General features: G+C 37.4%; 3 protein-coding genes across 5 annotated transcripts; all 3 read right to left on the bottom strand.

The window, feature by feature from the left end:
• Nucleotides 1-641: 641 nt before the first annotated feature.
• LOC124182783 (carbohydrate sulfotransferase 5-like) lies at nt 642-6,446 on the bottom strand. 3 transcript variants are annotated; one of them, XM_046570455.1, is made up of 7 exons: nt 6,337-6,446; nt 4,224-4,419; nt 3,642-3,802; nt 3,276-3,511; nt 2,336-2,534; nt 2,070-2,249; nt 642-1,734 (listed from the first exon to the last, which is right to left on the bottom strand). In XM_046570455.1, exons 2-7 carry the CDS (start codon nt 4,365-4,367, stop codon nt 1,413-1,415), a joined length of 1,242 nt encoding a protein of 413 aa, XP_046426411.1. In that variant the 5' UTR covers nt 4,368-4,419; nt 6,337-6,446; the 3' UTR covers nt 642-1,412. The 3 variants fall into 3 exon arrangements, with proteins under 3 accessions (XP_046426411.1, XP_046426412.1, XP_046426414.1); XM_046570456.1 differs by lacking the exon at nt 6,337-6,446 and adding an exon at nt 4,727-4,928; XM_046570458.1 differs by lacking the exon at nt 6,337-6,446 and having other exon boundaries at nt 3,642-3,817; nt 4,224-4,310.
• Nucleotides 6,447-7,314: 868 nt separating this feature from the next.
• On the bottom strand, nt 7,315-14,333 carry LOC124182782 (carbohydrate sulfotransferase 5-like). The gene is made up of 9 exons (XM_046570454.1): nt 13,357-14,333; nt 12,792-12,815; nt 12,398-12,619; nt 11,419-11,466; nt 11,111-11,268; nt 10,745-10,980; nt 9,279-9,477; nt 9,014-9,193; nt 7,315-8,562 (listed from the first exon to the last, which is right to left on the bottom strand). The coding sequence occupies exons 3-9, from the start codon at nt 12,536-12,538 to the stop codon at nt 8,244-8,246; spliced, it is 1,281 nt and encodes a 426-aa protein (XP_046426410.1). The 5' UTR covers nt 12,539-12,619; nt 12,792-12,815; nt 13,357-14,333; the 3' UTR covers nt 7,315-8,243.
• Nucleotides 14,334-14,937: 604 nt separating this feature from the next.
• LOC124182405 (cytochrome P450 4C1-like) lies at nt 14,938-22,854 on the bottom strand. The gene is made up of 12 exons (XM_046569637.1): nt 21,503-22,854; nt 20,489-20,595; nt 20,325-20,415; nt 19,274-19,459; nt 19,124-19,193; nt 18,611-18,737; nt 18,428-18,503; nt 18,204-18,316; nt 17,314-17,382; nt 17,039-17,216; nt 16,712-16,891; nt 14,938-15,917 (listed from the first exon to the last, which is right to left on the bottom strand). Exons 1-12 carry the CDS (start codon nt 21,684-21,686, stop codon nt 15,724-15,726), a joined length of 1,575 nt encoding a protein of 524 aa, XP_046425593.1. The 5' UTR covers nt 21,687-22,854; the 3' UTR covers nt 14,938-15,723.
• Nucleotides 22,855-23,432: the final 578 nt, after the last annotated feature.

The raw sequence follows: 23,432 nt of genomic DNA, 5'->3' as shown, positions 1-23,432 counted from the left end.
TGAACGGAAATCAATTATTGTTCAGTCATTTTGGAAGTTGACGCATTCAGTTTCTCATCCAAAACTTATTGCTCTGTCTTAAAGATTCTCGGCAGACATCTTGGAAAATTGTGAATAAAAATGTCACGAAAGTGCAAACAGTTTTCAAACTTGCTCAACGATCATTGCGCAATGAATTGGGTTTGCAATATTCGGTCCACTATGTGCGATTATTGCAGGAACGACAAATTATGAATGTTTAGTACTTTGCATATTTTTTGCCAAGTGATGTTAAGCGTTTTGATCTTGCTTTGCAATTTCTCAACTCTTGGCGATGCGTCGAATTACATGAATTACAGGCACAGAGAGTCATTGTTTGATGTTTCGATGACACAAACAAACCATCGGCTGTATTCGAACATCGGAGTAGCAAATTGACAAAACGTTCAGCCTACCGAACCGACCAATTTCCTCTGGATTTCATTGTTAGGTAATGATGTTTGATATTTACGGTTCAACTGCACAAAGTTTGGATCGATCGATGTTTCTGGTCGAGTACAATAACTATGACAGTTACGTGTCCATGCGAGGGCGAACATTGTTCATGATCGTGAGTCAGATTCGACAAGCAGAGGGGGAGAAAAATTGATTACAGCGAGATACTCTTGAAACAGGTGTCTGCGTCACGTTTTTATTGACTAAGTCAGATGGATAATTCAGATGGATTCGGGATGAAAATATCGAACGACCGCACAATAGATCAACAATAAGTCTTAAAATATGGAGTTTCAAATGACCCAAAACATAATTCGAGGAATTTCACAATACGGAAAGCCGAAGTATAATTTTCAAATTTGGAAAATTCAATCTTTAGCAATTGACGAAAACATAGAACCGACAGAATTTCGCTCTAATTCTTTCTACATGGGAAGTTCACACGGTTTTTGGCCAAACGCGGTTTCATTATCTTAGAAAACACCACGAATAAATGAATACCTGAAAGCGTTCGAGCAGTTTCCAAACTTGCCAAAGAGTAAAGAAACAGGCTTGCAATGTATGTGATTATCGCGGAACGAGAAACTTTCAATTATCTGTGAAATTCGAAAAGGTAAGTACATGTATCTGTGAGTATTGATTCTATTTGCTTGGAAAACCCCTCGAAAATAAGATATCTGTAACGTCGATGAATTCGGATGCCACAGACAGTTGTACAAGTTGAACGAATTTTTGAGTTCATATATTAATATCATGATGTCGTGTTGCCTGAATTGCAATAAGATGAAAAGTTACAAAACTGTACATTATATGATTGAATGCGTTTATCGCCGTTTGGAATATTTTTTCACTCGCGACCCCCGTCTTATAGAAATTTAACCGCGTCGACATTTTCAAAAGTCTTTTTTGCTAATCGCAATCATACGAAAAATATTTAATTATAACTCTAGCACGTAGCTTGTGACAGGGTTGAATTCCTCTTGATGAGTAGCGTTCATTGCTGGAACGTAACCCCAGCATTTCATAGCAGTCGCGCAGGATTCTTGTATTTCTTCTACTTCTCCGAATTCCAATTCTTTTTTCCAATGAAACGGAGCTGCTGCTGAATCTCGAAAAGTACTCGACACTCCACCCTTGCTGGCTTTGGTATGAGTATCAAGAAATTTTTTCGTTTCCGGATGAAAAAAGAGTCCGTAAAACTTATAAAGTTCTTCGACATACTTGTACGGATCCAGGGAAAGATCTTCGTATCGTATCACTCTGCGAAACATAACGTTACTTTATCGCCAAACTCACCTATAGAACACAGCTAGAGACAAGTCATCGCAGTATAATTTCACGAAATATCGAAAGAATGATAAAACGATTCGCAGTTTCGTCAATCATGTACAAATTTTGGCGTCCGTTTGTGAGATTCGATGAGTATCAATTGGTGAGCGGTTATTGCAAGCTTGTTCAACGCCGTGTTTCGATACTCCAATACGATAGTATTACACTACATGCATGTGTGGACTGAGACGTATTTTTGTACAGTTACCATTCTGCGTTTACAAAAAAAAAAAAAAAAATCGTTGCAATACAAGGAAATAGCATACTTGAATCTAGTTGGGTATTTCTTCAGCAGTTCAACAGCAACTTTGTAATCTGAGACCAGATCCGCGCACGTCAAAGCTGGATCTGAACAATCAGGACTTGGAGGACAAAAGTCACGATGTTTTCTCGACTGAAGAATCCCTCGAGGATCTCTCACCAACAGCACCATCCGTACGGCTAATCTGAAAAACGGTGACCACCACAAATTGAAACGAAGGATGTCAGAGTTTGAATAAACTGCATAATATACCAGTGATAATCCACCAACTTTTCATCCGCAAGAAGCTCCTGTGCGATTCGTAACCTCATTCGTACAAGTTTCATCGATTGGAATGGAAAGAGCTTGCACATCGAGCTGAGAAATTTGTGGTCATAGCAGACCTCTTTGTGATGTCTACACTGCTTCCACAAATTCGTATTGTGATTAAAAACCCACGGATGTGGTTTTCCGTAGTCGATATATTCATCTGAAATTTGGAATCGAAATTAACAATCACTACGGCGTTTTGCTAAAAATGTATACATAATTTCGTCGGTTGCATACGGAATCGAAAGATTATAATACATTGTTGACTTATCATATCATATCCTAATCCGTAAGTGGGTTTTAATTCTCAGGGAGATTAATGTGTCAAATAAACACTGATCAGTGACATTAATGTTGTGGCTTCATTTATCGAAAGCTTATCAGTATTGATGATTGCTATCAAATAATTCCGAAGAAAAACAACATTGGGTGAATGAAAATCGATCTAAACAGTTCCGAACAAAAAGAACCCTCATCTAATCGAACCATTACTTTTAAAAGTATAAATTTAATGCATGTGCCTCTCTGCCGTCTTTCCTTCTCCTACTGTTTTGGTAAAATAGTTTTTGTAAGAGTATTTCCACAAATTCAACTCATATTTTCCTTTATTTTGTAACCTGCCATCAACTTCCTCTAAACACTTTCGATTAATCGCGAATTCGTATGAAATCCTCAAATCTGTAGAAGGACCGTTTAATTTTCATCAAATCCTCTCGAACGTCACAATGAATGATCGAGTCTTTCATCAAAATTTTATAAAACTAAAACCTTCGATGTGATTCGCATGGTTTACGTCATAAAAAACTACTGGACGTGCAAAAACGATCGTGAGACCCGAAAATGTCGTACAAATTATTGTAGATTTCTGTGGTTGTCGGTGTGTAACGTAATTCAGAATTACCCAAATCTTGATATTCGCAGTTGAGTAGATCCTTGACCCACTTCAAAGCCTTCGCAGCTAAGGGAGGACCTCGAACTTGAACGATATCGAAAGCCAGCAGCGGCTCATAATGATAATAATTTGCCGGATGAGCGTTGAGAATATCGCCCAAAAATGTGCTTCCGCTTCGCCACGTTGTCACGATCAAACTTCTGACCGGCCTTCCATTTTGTTCCATCACCAAATCCTCGAGCTTACTGCAAGGCGAGATGACTTCTTTATTACTTCGAGATCTCAGCTGCTGTAGCAGGATTTGGGAACTTGTAAATGACATAATTCACCAAGTGGAGAATGTCGAAAACGTTTGAATAAAAACAGGATTCTCACCTCGCACTTATGTTATATTTTCCATTGGGATATTGATAGTCCTCCATAGCATTGCTGATCAATTCGGGCTGCTCACTCATGATTTGTTCTATCGTCTTCGATACCGGATCGATTCCTCTCCCCACTGTCGTGATCTGCGGTTTGTCCTCCCATCTTGGGGACTTGAACATTTAAAACTAAAATACTAAAACGTCGGAACGGTTTTTAAATAAAATATCACCGTAAAATTCACGCGAGAAAATAAACGAAGACTAACGTTTCACCACTTGCTGTTGATGCTAAAGCGGGATGTTACAGTAGATTCGCGAATTGTTAAAAGTAGCATGTATGTCATTAATGTAGCATAATACAATTTTAATAGAACCATTCAGTGGTATTATAGGGTGATACTGATAGAGTGAAGTTAAAGAATCGACTAAATTTGTCACAACTTTGGAAAGATTGAAATAAGTAATCGAGATCCAAGCTTTGTATATAATTCCAGTATTTTCTATTTTCATATTTATAAAGAGATTTTTACAGCTTAGGAATAACAGAAATTCATATTCATATTCGAGCTTTTCGCCTGAACTAATTACTCACCTTCTGCTCTGACTGCTGAGGAATAGGAACTGTTGGTTCTGTTTTACGCACCGAATGGCCTTCGTAATTCACATTAAAAGTTGAATATAGTGTAAAAAAAATACCGACGCCTATCAGACCGTAGGAACTTGCACGTTTCGACATTTCGGTCTGCTGCTTTTCGTGCCGTTGCACGGAGAATGGGACAAACTGTAAACTGTACAAGAAATATCAGTGAGTCGTGTCGAGTTTCATTACTTTTCAGAAGACTGATAAGGCACGATGTTTTTAACCGATAGAACAGGTTGCGCGAAAACTCATAAATGCACGTTTATTTTTATAAACCGGTGATTAAAACATCGTACAGTTCAGAGAAATTGAATGATAGTCGGAATCGAAATATTTTGGCCCCGGTTTAAGTCTCTAGAGTTCTACATTCGGGTAGGGAATAATTAAGATCTAGGGAGGACTATCATGCATTGAAAAGTGATTCTATGCTAGGCCTAAAGTTGGCAGATATTCACATTTCTTCAACGGTTAGATTCAAAGATGGCGGACCTTTGTATTTTCAACCGTAGAATGATGTAGTATAATAATTTGGACCAAAATTATCGCATACAGCAGATATCGATGTAAATAATGCATCCGAGGTCAGTTGTATATAGTACTTTGATTACAACATGATAACGAATAACTTTACAACTATACGACAGGATAACCAAATATTGGTCATAGTCAATGATTTGATCATATTTCTGTTATTGAATCTTGGTGATCGGTCAATTGTGTAAACGTATTTTTAGTCAACGTTTCGACCCGGATATGCGCCCTCCTCAGAACGATTTATTTATTTAACTGTCAAGAACAACAAAAATTTTTTTATAATAGAAGTACAATCAGACATTAAATACTGTAGATGTAATACTCTTAGGGCTATTATATATTATTGGTTAGTGAGTACAATATTGATTAATTGAAAAAAAGATAGACTTAGAGAGTTATTTACCTTTTTATAGTAAGCGTACTAAGATACAGTCGAATTCATAATTTACAATTTGTGGAGACACTGTTCTTTGAATAACGGTAGTCAATGTCGGCTCCTCTGGTTGTTTAACGTGTAGGAGTTACAAGTTGGAGGTCATTAATTAAAAAGATTAAAAAACTATGTATCTTCACAGTCTATATGTCATTGTATTAAAAGGTTTTAAAGAAGTTCTTTCAGCAGTAAAATTAGTTTGCACAATGTCCGAGAAAGTGGAGCTGGGATCTTTATGACTATGTTCCCCATGTCTAACATAAATTATTATTGGTTGAACAGATTGGTTCAACTGGTGAATAGCGACTGATGGGAGAAACAAATATGATCCAGAGTGAAGGTGAACCTAATATAAACAATTATACAGAAAAACAGAAAAATATTTTGTGAAAAAAATTATGTAGAAAAACTATGCTATGGGGACAATACTTTTATGTGTGTAGTTAAGGTTAAACAATATGTGTTGTGTGGGCGGAGATTAGAGGTTTGTAAATATGACTTAAATGTTCAACGTCTTGTCTAAGATTAACAGAGTTGGTGTGTCCTACAATATTGCACATTTCTAGTAATAGTCCTTTATAATAATTAGGTTCTTCACAAAGGATGTTTGTATTGTCGTAGTTAAAAGTATGTTGTTTATTGATCATATGTTTTGTTAGAGCAGTGTGACGTTCTTCAATCTCATGTACATTGCGTTGATGTTCTTTGATTCTGGTGTTTAGGTGGCGGCCAGTTTGTCCGATATAAACTTGGTTACGATCATTGCAAGGTATTTTATATACATTCAATTAATCAAAATGTACTCACTAACCAATAATTTATAATAGCCCTAAGAGTATTACATCTACAATATTCAATGTCTGATTCTACTTCTATTATAAAAAATTTTTGTTGTTATTGACAGTTAAATAAATAAATCGTTCTGAGGAGGGCCCATATCCGGGTGGAAACGTTAACTAAAAATACGTTTACATAACTGACCAATCACCAAGATTCAATAACAGATTATATACACTAAGTTGACAATTCCTACTCATGAATTGATCATATTTCACTGGGTATGAGAATGACATTCTCCATATAATCCAAAATTCATACCTATTTCTGTAATTTGTGTTTTTAATCCACCGATTCCTTTGCTTAATACACCGGAACTTCTTAGTAATGCGTATTTCTCCGTATTCGATCCGATACAATGTACGCGGCAGTCCGTACCAGTCTACTCAGGCTTCGCTCGACCGGTCAGGTTATACTAATCTGTGGGAGACTCAAACGCGGGAACAGATTGCGCCTCGGCGCCCCTAGCGGCAGACGCGCAAGTTACTCAGGACGAAGTCTGAATCCCGAAATCAAACTTGTTAATCGAGCACTCCACAATACATGAGAACCTCAATGCTGTAAGTAGGCTTTCACGTAAGACGATTATGACACGTAGCACTAAAATAGGTTATTGTAGGGTATCGAAAATCATGGTTATGTATAAATTTCAAGCAGGTAAGTCTCTCAAGGTTCTCAATAAGACTAATGGCTAAAAAAGATTTGATAAGACTTTACTTATTGTTAGTACCGTAGGGCAAAACTTTCGACTCGGAAGAATAGTTTGATTCGAAGCATTAGGTGAAATTTAAAAATTTTCAATTACTTTAAAAAAACTGACGTACTAAGTTTCATTATTTAATACAAACGATTGTCAATATATATGAAATAACACTTATCAGAGTATTTTATTGCATTTTATCACGAATGATATAATTTTTTACAACGGACAATATTCCAACTGACCAGGAATTGGCACGTGAACTGGAATTAAGAAAATCACGAGCATAATAATTGTGAATTGTTAACGGGATGCAAAAGTTACCGGCTTGCTAAATGTCCACTTTTCACTTTGTTGTTATTATTCAACTGAAAAAGTATATTCTTCTACGAGTCTAGCTACGACAGAAGATCACTCCTCGAATTAACGGTATGAAAAAAGTGGATTCTTGTCAAATCTCGGCGTTTTCACGTATAAAAAAAACGTGATTCGAGTAAGGTGTTGACAGAATTTTATAATTGTTTAATAATTGTAGAGTCAACTGTGTAAAAATTTTATTTTGTGCTTTACCTTAATCGAAGACACCGACAACAACAAAAAACGATGCAGTTATTTTCCCCGAAAACGCTTCACGAACTTAATTCATTACAGACAGAATTATTGTTACACATGCACAAATTTCGATACCTAGTGTTAAATGTTTAGACGAAATCAAAAAAGTCGATGATCCATGCAGGCTTATTCAAATGTCACTGTGCTAAATGAGAATAAAATTATGAAACACTTGCATTCACAACTAGTAATTAATTTTTATCAACCTCCACGTGTCTTCGGACAAACTGCTTTATAAAAATAGGTATTTTCGATTTACAGCTACACCGTGAAGTTTTCATCAAGCGAATATCAACTGATACTTCTGTATTATGGCCGGCAGAGCTTAGACTGAATAATAATTACAGTTTGCAGAACGCGAGGTCTCCTCTTATCAATCATCATAAAAATAATAATAATGAAATTTCTACTGGTGGGGAGAATCAATGTCATTCTAAGACTGGACAATTTAGGTATAAGGATGGTTTTTTCCATATTTTCAACCGTCCTTGAAAGTGCAAGTTTTCCATTAGACTTTTCAAACTGAATCATATACAATAATGTAAACTTATTTGGAATGTTCTGGGGAAAACCTTATTTATCAAAAACGAGATCTGTAAAATCGAATATAGACCGATCATAGATCACAATAAATTTGGTTTCGAAACAAATTTTGTGGACATAAATAGATAACATTGAATAAATTATAAATTAAAATAAATTAATATTTGAGTTTGTTTTTATCTTACAATTAGATCCAATCGGTTTAAAACACTTTTTCATTGAAGATCCCTTCGAATGTCCGTTAGAAATTGGAGTCTGTCGATATTTTCGAAATCCCTTCTACTAAAAAAAGGGAAAAAAATAAAACGAGCTACTATTTCAACGCGTAGTTTGTAACAGGGTTGAATTCCTTCTGATGAGTAGCGTTCATTGCCGGAACATAACCCCAGTATTTCATTGCGGTGGTGCAGTATTCTTGTATTTCTTCTACTTCCGCGAATTCCAATTCCGTTCTCCAATGAAACGGAGCAATCGCTGAATTTCGGAATGTACTCGATACTCCACCCTTGCTGGCTTTGGTATGAGAATCGAGAAATTTTTTCATTCTCGGGTGAAGGTTGAGTCCATAAAACTTGTAAAGTTCTTCAACGTGTTTGTACGGATCCAGGGAAAGATCTTCGTATCGTATCACCCTGCGAAATGTGATATCATTTATTGTCAGTAATGTCAATATTTAGTGTCAATTGAAACGATAAACTTTAGTTTCAATTTATTGACCAACTGACACCAGAAATCTTCCACAGAAATAGATGGATATCTCGCTTTCCAAAAACATTCTATGATCAAATCTACGCAGAGACAATTTATCACGGCTTGAAATCACAAATCATCAGGAGAACGATCTCGAAATTCATAATTTCAGAAATCAGGTACAAATTTTGGTGTCCGTTTAGAAAATTCGATCAGAAATTAGTAATGGCATGCAATGATTCCAGCGAGCTTGTTTAGCTTCTTCTTTCGATACTCATGGATGATAGTATTTTACTCGATGTATCTATTGAACGATACGTGTTTTTGTACAGTTACTACTTCATATTTACAAAAAAAAGAACAAACGCGTTGCAATATAAGATAACAACATACTTGAATCTGGTTGGGTACTTTTTTAGTAGTTCAACAGCAACTTTGTAATCTGAGACAAGATCCGCGCACGTCAAAGCTGGATCGAAACAATCAGGACTCGAAGGACACCAGTCTCGATGTTTTCTCGACTGAAGAATCCCTCGAGGATCTCTGACCAACAACACCATCCGTACAGCTAATCTAAAAATGGTAATCACCGGAAATTGAAGCGAAGGATGTCAGACTGTGAATGAACTACATAATATACAAGTGAAAATGCACCAACTTTTCATCCGCAAGAAGCTCCTGTGCGATTCGTAACCTCAGTCGTACAAGTTTCATCGATTGGAATGGAAAGAGCTTGCACATCGAGCTGAGAAATTTGTAGTCATAGCAGACCCCTTTGTGACGTTCACACTGCTTCCACAAATTCGTATTGTGATTGAAAACCCACGGATGTGGTTTTCCGTAGTCGATATATTCACCTGAAATATAATATCGAAGTCAACAATATGGATTGGATGCTGTCGGAGACTGGAGTAATCAGTGAGTAAATGTCAAGTGTTGTTACTGCAACCTTTTGCAGATAGTGTGTCAGATAAATTGAATAGTATCTCATCAGGGTAATGTGTGTTCTGCAATCTCTACATGGTCTATCGGATAATCAATTCATTTGATATCATACTACAACATTTTCAATAAGGATAGTTTATTTTCTAATGTCCTTGGATCGAATAGCGCGTCAAGACTTTGGAGAGCATTTTACATCCCTTGTCTTCGCAATTGAACCAAGGACGTAATTCTAGCATGAGTATTCTTTCCTTGACAATTGTCCAGGTCCATGTTATTCTACCAACTATAGAATCGCTGACGCCTAACAGGATTGATTATATAACTTTTCCTCCAACGGTCCTTTGTCCGAATGACTCGGAACTTACTCTCTCAGCAATTATGCTAACCTTTTCCACGGATTCGTGACGACCGAAATGTCTGTTTGCAAAATCAACACTTCGAATTGCTCGTGTAAGTATTTTCGTAGTTGGCATAACTTACGGATTGAGCATTCATCTGTGTTAAGATTTTCCACGATGCTATCATTACGCAGAGCGTACGAAGTCTCTTGACACAGATGCAGTTGTTTGCTCAACAAGTAAAATACTAACGTGTCGACATTTCTTCACAGTTCTCGTAATTTCAACGAGATCTCCAATTAAACAAAAATATTCTACGCAACATTGCCTTATTTATGTATCATGTGAGGTATTGTAAATTTAGTGACATTTTTAATTAGTTTGAATTCTTGTTACCGATTTGTAAAAAACCACATTTTTGACACTACGAAAAGATGAACATAGATCATGAATGATGATATACTGCTGATTCCATTTCGCTAATAAGTAACGAACATACGATGTCAAGAATAAAGTGTAACATTTGCTCGCTAAACCGGTTGAATTTATTCCCTGGTCCATCTGTGAAAAGATATATTTCCCAGGAATTATCAATCGCGATTTCTTTTTGCTTTCAAATTTCACAAACACTCCAATAAGCGATCGAGTTTTCCAGCAGATTATTACAGAACCGATTTCGCACGGGCGCCGGTAGTCAAAATTGCTGTCCATCGATGTGATTCGCATGGTTCACCCCATAAATAACTGCTCGATGTGTAAAAGCAGTTGCGATACCAAAAATTGTCGTACAAATTATTGTAGGGTTCGGCGAATGTCGGTGTTTAACGTGAATTCAAATCACCTAGGTCTTCGTATTCGCAGTTGAGCAAATCCTTGACCCACTTCAAAGCCTTCGAAGACAAGGGAGGACCTCGGACTTGAACGATATCGAAAGCCAGCAGCGGTTCGTAGTGGTAATAATTTGCCGGATGTGCGTTAAGAATGTCGCCAAAAAATGTGCTTCCGCTTCGCCATGTTGTCACGATCAAACTTCTGACCGGTCTTCCATGTTTTTCCATCACCAAATCCTCGAGCTTACTGCAAGACGAGACGACTTCGTTATTGATTCAAGATCTCAGCTACTGTGGCTGAATTCGGAAACTCATGAATGTCCGAATTCAACAAGCAAAGATTGTAAGAAAAGTTCACATAAACACACTTTTCTTACCTGGCACTTATGTTATATTTTCCATCGGGATATTCGTAGCCCTTCATGTCTTTGCTGATCAATTTTCGTTGCGTACTAATGATTTGCTCCAGAATTTTTTCTGACGATGTCGGTTTAAGTTTTTTCTTAACACCTGCAGTATCTGGCAATAACAGTACCTGAATGAAATCATATCGTAAGGTTTCACACAATAATTTTAACTCACAGATCATTCGAGTCATCATCAAAAATCGAAGTCGAGAATAAATTTTTGCATTACAGGAAAAGAGTTACTATCATTGTTAACTACGTTATAACTAATCTCTTACCTCGACTGGTTTCTGAATCTTCGCAAGCTTCTCTTTTGGTGCGATTTTCTAAAATACGTAAAGTATCATCATTTAATAAGTTTAACATCCATGCAATTGTTGTCACGAAACTTTGAGAATGTAAACAAATGGCTGACTGCACAGCTGGAAGACCACGTAATGCCTAATGGTACTTTGATGACTTAATTGAAATCATTAAATATAGATGATATGCGTTGTAACTGTCATGAATTTTGTGTCAAATTCTATGTAAACAATGAACCACATTCATGTTAAAAAATTTTTGCAATGATCCAGTGATATATAACAGTACCAAATTGGTATGTTAGAATTTTGGCAAAAGTGTCCGAAACACTTCTTTTTTTTTTTTGTTTCTTGTTGAAAAACAAGAAATGCCAAAATTCATACACTGCAATCGGTAATTTGATATGATCGTAAGATACGACTTATATTTTGATAGCTATTAAGTTTCTTTATCAACTTCGATTACACAAGCCCTGATTAAATGGTAGAAACAATATTTCTAATCATGTGACTAACAGTTCAGAGATATGATTTTATTCTTTCAATTGATATCGGCTGATATCAATACTTCCGGACTGTTTAGCGTCCCGCTAGTCGCTATATTTCATAATTTTCATATAAGGCGATAACAGCGTTTGTTGGTCAACTGAGCCTAGGAGAAGAACAAAAACTGTTAAAAAAATATCCAGCAGTCTGATCATTCGCACCAATGACGCCGAACATTTATGAAACATCGTCCCTGGTGTGCATTAGAAATGATCCGGTCTTAATTCGAATCATCCAAACTGCGATATGAATGATTTGAGAAATGATTTTATCGTTACAGACCGTTCAAAATGGTGAAACTCTGCTGTTTTTAATTAATACGATTTTTATTCAATTACTCTTTTTTCTTGACCAGTGCGTCTCAATAATTATTAATTCACATTTGAGATTTCCGACTGATTGAACTCACCTTTTGCTTCGTATGTGGAACAGCAGCCGTCGGCTGTATTTGATACACTAAAGGGCTGCCAAATCTCTCGTCAAGCATCAAAAACAGCAGGAAAAAAGATCCGAGGCCGATCAGAACGTAGAAACTTCGTCGTTTCAACATTTCGCTCCGACCTCAAATTTCGCAGCGGATAATATCGAGAAATCTGTAATTGAGTAACACTGCCGGCGATGTTCGGAGAATCTTAAAATTGTTGAAATTTAAACCGTTGAAATAAATCAAGCAATGACTGATTATCACGTGTGTAAAACGAAACAGCAATCGAAATAGCGCAAAAAGCAAAAACTCACGGAAATTTCAGCTCGAAATTCTAGTTGTTGTTGCTATATAACTCTAAACTATTTTCATTATTTACCAATTGTTCCTGCAACCAGAAAGTCTGATTTATGCTACTGTTTTTAATGATTATGGTCACTTGTAATATATTAGCTTCCAACTATTACGATAATTTGATGTTGGTGCTACAATAAATTACGGTAAAGGCATTATTTAACATCCAAAAAAAAAAAATGTAGTTAATTGGACAAACAGAATCAGTGTCGAAATATTCAGAAAGTCAAATGTCGACATCTGTAATCAAACTGAATAGTTACTTGTACCACACGTTTTTTGTAATTCCAACAATATTTGACCCATCACCGAAAAGATATGCAATAATTTTCAATAATTTTGTAGTAACCATAACATGTGAAATCTTTCTTAGTACAGGTGCAATTAATGGGGTTCACAAAATCCAAATTTCAGTGTACAATTTCACAGAAAACAGGATGTTTTTTTTTAAAGTATACATGTTGGAATGCAGCGAGCCGTAACAATAAGTAGCTTTTTAGCACTGCACAGAAATTATAACGACACGTAGGTTCGAATTTAGGGTTCAATTAACGCGAAAGGAAAATACTCAACACGCCTTTTCAACGTACTAAATACGCGTTCAGCAGGACTTGCGAAGCTTGCTAACTCTACGAAAATCTGCGTAAAGCTCCGCTTTGTCCGTAATAGTGAGTGAAATTCCAGCAAGTGGGGATTTAGTGGCCCTCTAAATTCCTGAGTGCTTTGATTTTATCGCCAGTCTTCGCATCTGGGACTCTTGAAACGTGCCGATAAGTAGATAGCCGCGTTACGTCCATGTTTACAATCATGTCAGGGGGAAATCGACTCGGGGAAAAAAAGCTCGTGGTTACGAACTGAATTTTCACGGTGTTTCCGAATCGCTGAAATACCAGAGAATTATCATGTACAAAATTATACCTATCTGCACTTGGAGTCACTCGGCATCGAGGTGGTCAAGAACCTTCCTGGCGTCGGGGAAAACCTTCGTAACCGTGATTTTGAAAACTATTGGGCTGCTGCCACGGAGTATCTCGCTTTTCAGACAGGGTGTCAAGCAAGCACCGGAATATCTCAGGTGGTGAGCATGTTTCCTTCGAACTTGTTGACTTCCAAATCACTGGGCATCCATCTCTTTGGGACTGGGTACCTTGCGAAATGCGCGCCCGGTGAGATTGACGACATTGATAATTCGGGGAAACGCATCGAGAGCATGGCGACTCGGCAGCGTAACATTTCGAGCAGAGTTTTGTCCTTGCGGATAACATTTTACTCTAATGGTTAAGTTCATCTGTTTTTGAGGCCTACCCTTATTATTTCTCTGGCTTTAATGGTCATACTTAACCGTTTTCCGAGACGAACTTTCAACTTTAAAGACAACTCTCGAGATTATTGGTTACATTCAAATGTTCTTTAAGATTAAGCCCTCAAGATTTCGTGTTTGACCCTCAACATTGGAGGTAAATTCGTATCTCTAACTTTGTTATTCTATTCCGTAAGGACGTATGTTGTAACATTGATTTTGTGTTCCAAGGAGATTCAGTCTGGCCTCAAACGATCCTTTTGACAGTCCTATTATATGGGGTAATTACTCAAGCGACCACAATGATGTTGATGGAGTCGTCACGGCCATCAAATATGCCATCAAGCTCCCCGAAGTTGAGGCCATGAAAGTCGACGATCTGACCTTGACAAATACACCCCTTGACGCATGCTCGTTTGCCTAGCAGTTGATTCTAGGCACTTCGATTTCAAGTTTCGGTATGGCATCTTGCAATTCAGAAAGATAGATACAATATGGTGGACAAGAATGGAAAACTTGAGAATTTATGTTAGACATTGAGTCAAGAATCCAGGACCTAGAAAATATCCAGTAGCAAGTTATTGACGAGTTTATGCAATTCATCTAATTACTCTCCTTGACAACTTCCAAAATTCATACATTGACATATCTGGTCGTTTGTCGAGACGATCACGAATCTTTCTACCTAGTCAGTTATCTGCAAGTAGCACTGCAGCACCATTTATGATGATCGGAGAGCGAGCTGCCCAGTTCATCAAGAAGTCCTGTTATCAAGAGTGGTCTGTAGTTGAGGAAAACAGGTTTAAATGGATAGGTATGGATGCTATGAAGCAACACTTGGGTAAATTATGGTTACGTACAGAGAAATCCCTATCTTTTGTTTATTTCAGCTATAGTTGCGCCATGCTTCCTTCTGTTAGTTTTATCTTACAATTAGGATTTTATCAAGTATTCTGGACTCTTCAGCAGCTTCTTTTTGAAGTAAGTGAACACACCTTAAAGTGGCGCGTTATATTTTAGTACCGTTGAAATCATTCATATGATATGACTTTTGTACATTGATAGATTACCGAGATTATCAACAGCACAGCAATGTGAATTATGTCTTGACATTCATGTGATTATCAAAACACCTTTTTTGGTTAGAATGCTTCCATAAAGTTTATGATCGAATGTTGGAATCCAATTTTTAGCTATGCGACGGATATGTATGGTTTCTGTTACGAGTAAAACTCAGTATTCGTCATCGGTATGATATTTCGATTACTAATTCTGACATTTGTCAACATCGTTTTGGTTTCGGAAATCGCAGAACTTTTCGTCCCAATATTAATTTTTTAGAGCTTGTTTTCCAGCTGTCGAGACTCCGGAGAAACTGAGAGGACACCTGAAAAACAAAATCAAATCCGCCGATTCGAAAACTCGACAACAAGATCGGGACGTGAGATTTAGTCACTTATCAGCTACGTCATGGTTTTATTTTTTATTTTTTATTTTTTATTGATGATCGAATATCAATCTCGACTGCTTTCACTGCTATTTCATAACAATAGAAAAAATGTATCATAGCTGGAAATAAACTGTCACGAAAGAAATGTTTAATAGTTATGATTTTGAGTTATCTCATCAGTCGTAACGGAATACAGAATTCGAATTTTCAAAGGTCGACAAAACTTGGTGAGACTTGCGTCCGTTTCTCAATTCTTATTGTTATTGGTTCGGCAGGTCTCAGCAACATTTCCATTTTCAGTCGTATATTTTCAGCAGGTAAAATTCGATCCTTCTTCAATACATACTGTCGTAGAATCATCGCGAGAGATGTTTTCATCAACATCATGGCATATCTCGAACCTGGAATTGGAACAAACTTATTGGACCGCGTTAGTATTTGAGCGCTATTTCTGAGTCATGGCACAAAACCATCATGCGCGCATACATTAGTATTCACGATGGATGGTCTGTGCGAGTTTTTCACTCAAAAAGTGCAAACATACGCTTACTTTTTATCATGTCTAATGCATATTATTCGATATATTGATTACCGTGCCTCAGTTTGTGTAGGAAAGGCTTGTTCATTGGTTTATAGTTTGTAAATTAGTTCTAAGGTAATTTAGAGTTATTTGTAAATGTTTGATTGATAGAAAATAAGTTCAAGCTTGTTTAAAAACGCTCTTTACACGGGATTGTTGCGAAAAGGGAGGAGAAGGCATTCGGTAAAAGATATTGGAGAAATTGAGACGTTTTGTGAATAATAAATAAAGTTATTTATGAATATCATATCTCTGGTATCATCAAGTGCATTGGAAAAGTTTATTTGAATTCATTATTCAATTTAAGTCGTTCCACCTCTGTTGTAAAAGTTCATGGATCAGGTCCAGGATTTAACCAGCTAAAGATTTCACAAATTCACAAAACTCAAAAGGAAACATCTTAAACAAATCACCAATTTATCTCAAGATAAATTGTTAAGATTTCTCGTAACGAATGAAATAAATAAATAACCGTAATAAAAATGAATCTCATCACAATTTAAGTTACTCATCACCCTTCGTAATTATTAACATCACATGAAGGATTAGCTTGAATCCGTAAGGACGATCAATGCATCGGTCGAAGACTATTCTCAATATTCCTATTTGGCTTACCTAAACAATTCCTCGGGCCTGTGCCGAATGGTATATATGAGTACGGGTGCTGCTTCGCAAAATTTTCCGGGAGAAATCTGTCCGGATCAAATTTCAGAGGGTCAGACCAGTATTTTTCACTTCTATGTAGCCCTAGAATGTTAAGAGCGACGGAACTTCCTTTTGGTAAAACGCGATCACCTTCAACATTAGTAATTAATCGCTCAGTGAGTGACTTCGTATGCATGTTGGGTACTGTGATCCGATATGCTACAGAATTGAGACCAACTGTCTCCTGAACAGAAGTTCGAGGAAGTCTCACCAAGTGAATTTACAATGTCTACAAACCTATATCCAAGTCGTCAGTCACTTCTCGAAAGAGAAATGGCGAGCCTGGAAACATCCGCAGACTTTCTTTGATCACTCGTTCCAGGTAAGTCATCCTCGTCAGGTGTTTCGGAGTGACGAGTTGATCTCCGTTATCATTGTCTCCGTAAATTCCCCAAAGTTCCTCGTAAACTTTATCCTGCAACGATGTTGAAAGCGAGTTATTCACCAATGACAATGATTGTTCTCAGGAAATCTGAGCCACAGCCTGAGGTCAATTAGGATCATTTACGGACCTGCACAATTGGATGAGATGCCAGCATCAACATTGCGAAAGAAAGAGCATTGGCCGGCGCATCACTTCCCTGAACAAGAAAAGACTTGAAAGAACACAGAAGGAAAGTGGCCGCAACGTCCTTCGACGTTTTTCTTCACTCTAAGACATGTGATAATGCATTAAAAATACACAAAACAAGCAATTTTTAGTGCGTGTCGATTCCCCGAGTGAGCGGTGAAAACCACCGCTAAAGTTGACTCCCAAAAACCGGTTTTTCAGGATGTTGTTAAACGAGGATAGAGGCGCGTGTGGAAAATGACAGAGAAATTAAATACGGGGTGTACAAGCATCCGATTTAATGTAACCTTTAGCGCGAACGATAACCGACTCGACATGACAGCAAATTTCCCTCTGCACTGTAAGCGCCAGACACATATCTACATCCGAGTGTACCATACGAGGAATTTAAACACATACAACACAGGATTTATCGATAATGATGAGGATGTTTTTGATAAAACCAATTGTAGGTACATGGTTCGTTATCAATGGCCAATGGTAAACACAGTTTTTCACTCTCAATAATGTAATCCCTTATTTTTTTCGTGGGTAACCTTCAGGGGTGGTTCTTCCTCGTTTAACCGCCGAATCGGTGCGTGTGAAAAAGAACGTTTTCAATATTTATCGATGTAGGTACTACAAAATATCACAGAATGAAAGTTATCCGTTCCCTCGCACATATCGTGCTTGGACTGCAGTGGTCATGAAGTTCCATGACTGATATGGGATCTCAAATTGTTCGATAATCTGTACAAATAGTAAAAGTCGACCAATATCCAGGTTTTCGTTCCAAAAACTATTTCCTTGTGATTTACGGTGCTATACGCAATAATTTAAACGAATACGTACGGGCATCACTATACCATGGACTTCGCCACGAAGCTCTTCATCTGTAAGTTCTTCGTTGTCACTTGAAAGGTTCAACATACGATTTAAAAACGCGTTTTCTTCCGCTTGATTGGCTGTACACAAGCGGATAGATTTTCTATCAGTGACCGGTAATGAAGAATAGTCAATTTACGTTCCACAGAATTTTGGGAACAATCTGTGCTAACGTTATATAAGGTACTCACATTTATCCTGTTCATGATCGGCTGATCCTACCCGACTGCGAAGTTCTTGGATCTGTTTTTTCTTGATCCGTATCACCTTAAGCAGAGTAAAGACCGTGATCAAAGTCAGCAGCTTCTTTTGTGTTTATTCTTGCGAACCATCATGTCGGTCATTGCATTTTGATGCTTCATATGCATACTCACGTTTTCAACAAACTCGTGCAAAAGTTGGATTTGCTTTCGGTGATCTCTGCCAAGTTTCGTACGGTAGAAAATAAAGTCTGGATGCAACCAGGGTCTCAGAACTCTTTTGCAAATACTATCCACCACCCTGCAAAATGTCAATTTAATCGCATGAGTTATGAGTCATTCGTTTAAGGAAAGATATACCATCACTGGCCTTGAGCTCGGAACAACCGAAATAATAATAATATTACAGGTGAAAAGTGATGCATCTTGGACGCGATAAAACGATTCGTAGTCTAGGACGCTATAATAAAATATAATCGAAACATTTTTTCGACAACAATAAATGTTGTGCAAGAGATATTTCGACGGAAAGCTTGATGAGAAATTTCCAAAAGATTCGTTACAGACCAGTTTCAGTGGCGAAGACGTATTTTTTCTAACAAAGCACATCTAATAACGGACTATTTTATATTAGAAACTATAACTTCATAAAAAAAAGTAAGCTTACCAGAATTTAGATCAACTCACTTTTCCATTGTCTTTGCGTAGTGGCAATTATCGCTTGTCTGTATTTCCAATTTCACACCCATAGTAGTTCCTATGGTGAAAATAAATGAAATGATAGTTTTGGAAAAAGAATTGAGTACGTCAAATACCGATTGTCCCTTGATAACAGACCACATAAGATGTCCAGCATACACGGTGCCAAATATTTCTGTACTCTGAATTCCGCTCCGTTCAAGTGGCGCTCCATTCGCTCGACCATAATTCCTGATTGTGAGGCAAATGAATCAACGAAGGAGTTTAGAACGATGGAATTAAAGGCCGGCTCGATCAGCTTCCGACGCGCGTGCCATTTCGATCCTGAAACGAAAATATGATTTCGCGATGCTCGTATGATAATTTTTCGTCGTCGAAGTCAGAGTCACGGAATTAATTAAGAGGGTGTTTGCTATGATTTCATTTCACGTTAGTGATAGGCTTTATTGTTCATACATACTAGAGATACGAAGAAATAGTGGACATTTCGAGCAATCGTGAAGAACCTGCTGCTAACTAAATCTAGACTGACTTCACGATGTCAGATTCATAACAGTTGTAACTTTTTTTTGAATTGCCGGCTGTTTTGGAGGCTTATAGTCCGGTAGCCAGTGAACTTTTTTGCAACTTATTTTCGCACGCCCTATCGTCGGTAGTTTCGGGTTAATTATTGACGTTTTGCAATTAAATATTGGAACTAAAATTTTGGAAAAAAAATTCTGATGCCTTTCATTTAGACAAAAGAAAAAAATCAGACAATTAGGATATCGTTAAAAAGGGTGAAATCAAGGGTGCCTCCCGGACTCTTAAAGTTGTATGTAGAAAAAAACAAGATATGCAGTTTTAAGGACCATACCGGAATCAAAAAACTTATTAGTAGTACATGTATATTACTGAATAGTCAATTTATTATCAACTAGTCTAACTTTATGTTATATATGGATAGTATAGACGTAAAGTAATTGCTGAAATTTTTGCGTAAGTAAGCAGATAAATCGCGAGTCTCGATGTCGTCTTCCAGTATCGTGAAATCCTGAAGAATTTACTGGACGATGACGTTTTATTCCACGTTATTAGAAATCGAAATGAAGCCATTTCCAATTATTCTCACCCACCGTCGTATATGAATTGTGAGATAAAATCCTTGTGATACAACTGTATGAATTAAAGGCTAACATCGATGTCTCACCAGTAGCTAAAAGTATTCCTGAACCGAACAACGGCTGTGCGAAGTCAAGCAGACTGGCTCTATCAATGGTTTTGGGACTTAGAAATATTACCTGAAACAAAAAATCTCGAGATAATCAAAATGTTAAACGGGTTCGATTCGTATCATCGGAGGTTAACACTCACCTTCAATTGTTTAGGATCTCTTGTTACGAAAACTGGACGGTTCCCAATGGATAACTGATAACAATCAGGATACGTTTTATCCAATCGGAGGAAACTGTTCATAATAGCTGGAATCACGTGACATACGAAATTTATCATGAAATTGGCTGTTGGGAATTTACGTGCTTTGTGTCACTACCTCCACTCAGTCTCACAAATTATATACATTTCCATAGAAATCCTCTTGGAAAATTCTACTCACACCATTAAAATTCCAGGTAAACCGTAATTTGGGACAAAGAAAAAAAAATAAACTCCCATAAAAATTGGCAAAACCCGTTGAAAGTTCACGAAAATCCTTTAGATTTTCACTCATTATCAATTGCTTTTATTCCCTAACTCTCCCACATTATTTATAGTAACCTTAAAGTCCCTTTTTGTCCTCTTAGTCTATCCAGCTCACATCACTCGCTATCGCCGTTAGCCAGCTATGTTTGGTTCCCACTATTCGGAATTCCCGCAAGTTCCCTGCGTTCACATTCTTTGCGTCTAACTCGCCATTTCCATTTTTCATCGAGAAGACATGTATTTTGATTTGAATCGAGAATACTTTCAATCCATTTCCAACAAGTTAACGTTCGTTCCATCCTTCAAACAACAGAGATCAACTTCACGTCCAACATCCAAACCATGAACTTCTATTCCGACTTACAATTCCAAATCTCAACAAACCAACTCCTAAATCATTCTCTAATTATAAATTCCAGCACTAATATGAACCAACAATAAGATCTACATCCTCTAGACATTTACACTCGTTACCATTCCAACGAATCATTATACATTCCAATACATCTTCCTCGCGGCAATTCTTCATTCCATTCCCTGACTCGAGAGCAGCGACCGGATCGGACTCAAAGGTCACCTCAGCAAAATCTCAGCTGGATATAGAAACGTATTGACAGCCGCTCGCGAATACCTTCCCTCTATGCCGTAACAACTTGATAAGAATTGTGGGAACCCCGTAAAAATTACCTTCGGCACTCCCGATAAAGAGATACGCATTGCCGATAATGGGCAGCCGTGGCGGTCCCTCAAACTTTGAACAATGATTGTCAAACGATCGCCTTTTCGCAAGGTTCACTATAATTTTCGACACAGCGTAGAAAATGAGGCAGGCAATAACTACACTTTGGGTGACTAGTGTCAAACGCTCCATCGCGAATGCTGTTGTATCGTATATTTTTTATAACCAACCGTTCGAAGTCAGTCTGCACTTGGGACTGTGACGATATTCCGCGAACTCTGTTTTATACTCCTTGTTGTGCATGATATTACAGAATATACAATTGTTACTATGATGTAACTCGTAACATTGAATACGTTAATTTCGTAGATATTTTTTTTTGGATTCTCTAATCAAGAGACTATTTACTTTGATAGTTTTATTAAACAAGTTTTTTCTATTGCGAAACCATGAAGGATCTTGATGATGACTTGTAATTATGACTTCAAAATGAAGACTTGCTAGGTAGTAATCCGAATTTTATATATATAGTATACCTGAACTAGACATCTTGTCAGTGTGAATAAAATATTAGAGTTCGGAATTTATACATAAGAAATACATAATTTGTGGAACAAATAATCGGTAGGTGCGTTGTTTCCTTCGAAACATACATCAACATAATTTACGGATTAGCTCTTTCAAATTACGAATAGTAAAACTACTGTTCACGATGTGCCAAGTAAACCGGATCAGTTTACAATGTGAATACAATTCGAACTCGTCAACCGATACTTGAGAACGTTTTTTTTCTTCTTATAATTAGAAGGTTGAAGCTTTCATTTCGCGTTCGAAAATCTGCAAAATCTTCATTCCTTGCTGAGATGAATTCTGATTATAATTGTTGGCCGAAGTGATCAGATCATCCGCCTGACGCTTATCAATTTTAGTTGAGTCCACGACATCATTTGCAACCGACTTTTTTGATAGTGAACTTTCTTGATTATGGCGTGAAAACAGAAACTTTCACCACGAATAAATGCTCCATATCACGTGAAAAGACTCTCGAATTGCTAAAATGTCAGAATCAAACTTCGAATCACAATTTAACACGGATATGAAACTTGTTAAGTATTAATTCTTTTCATCCTCCGAGTGACTTTTTCAAAACCCATTTTTCAAAAGAGTGAACCTCAGCAAGGTATGAAGATTTTACGGATTTTCCATCGTGAAGGAAAGGACTTATTCATTTCGTTTCACGTAGAAATTTTTTTTTGAAAATCTGTTAAAGCGTTCGGATTTTATTCTCGTTTTAAATCGATCCGTTTTTTGGCCCGGCCTGTATACGATACTTTGTTGTTAATATAAGCTAATAACCGAACGTATTTTTTTTTTTTTTTTTTCCAGCGGCGAAGGGAAAATCTTCAAAAGACATCCGGTTGTTCAGGTGGATGTCATCGGATAGTGCCGGATTTTTACCGGCTAAAACCCCTCCGCCGCTCATCACCCAGGACGAGGCGGAACCGCTTTCGCATTACTTCACCTCGTCCCTGTGGCCGGCCTGTTCTCCTGGCCTCTCGCCCACACGCACAGCGTGTCTTGCTGCCGGCTCGCGGAATCTGCTGTCACAGCAGTTCCGACCCAGCTCGTGCTTATTTACCTACTTAAGGGAGCTTTCCAGTGTGAAATTTTCAAAAAATCGATTTTTTTTTTTTTTTGCTTTATCGAATATTATACACTCTTCCGAATATTCCCTGAAATTTTCATGCCGATATTCAGATTATTTCGGTTACTGTACAGCATTTCTTGGAAGAAGGCAACGGAGCGCTACAGCTGCCCGTGCGACCGTTATTTCTATTGTCTCGTTCCTACCTGCACGTACATGAACTTGGCTCGCCAATTGTCGAAAATGTGAATTCGGACTATTGCATAATTTGCCGTTAATTAGCCGTAAATTAG

The sequence above is a fragment of the Neodiprion fabricii genome, chromosome 5, assembly GCF_021155785.1.
Source record: "Neodiprion fabricii isolate iyNeoFabr1 chromosome 5, iyNeoFabr1.1, whole genome shotgun sequence".
Lineage (NCBI taxonomy): Eukaryota > Metazoa > Arthropoda > Insecta > Hymenoptera > Diprionidae > Neodiprion > Neodiprion fabricii.
This window is presented reverse-complemented; position numbering and strand designations above follow the sequence as displayed.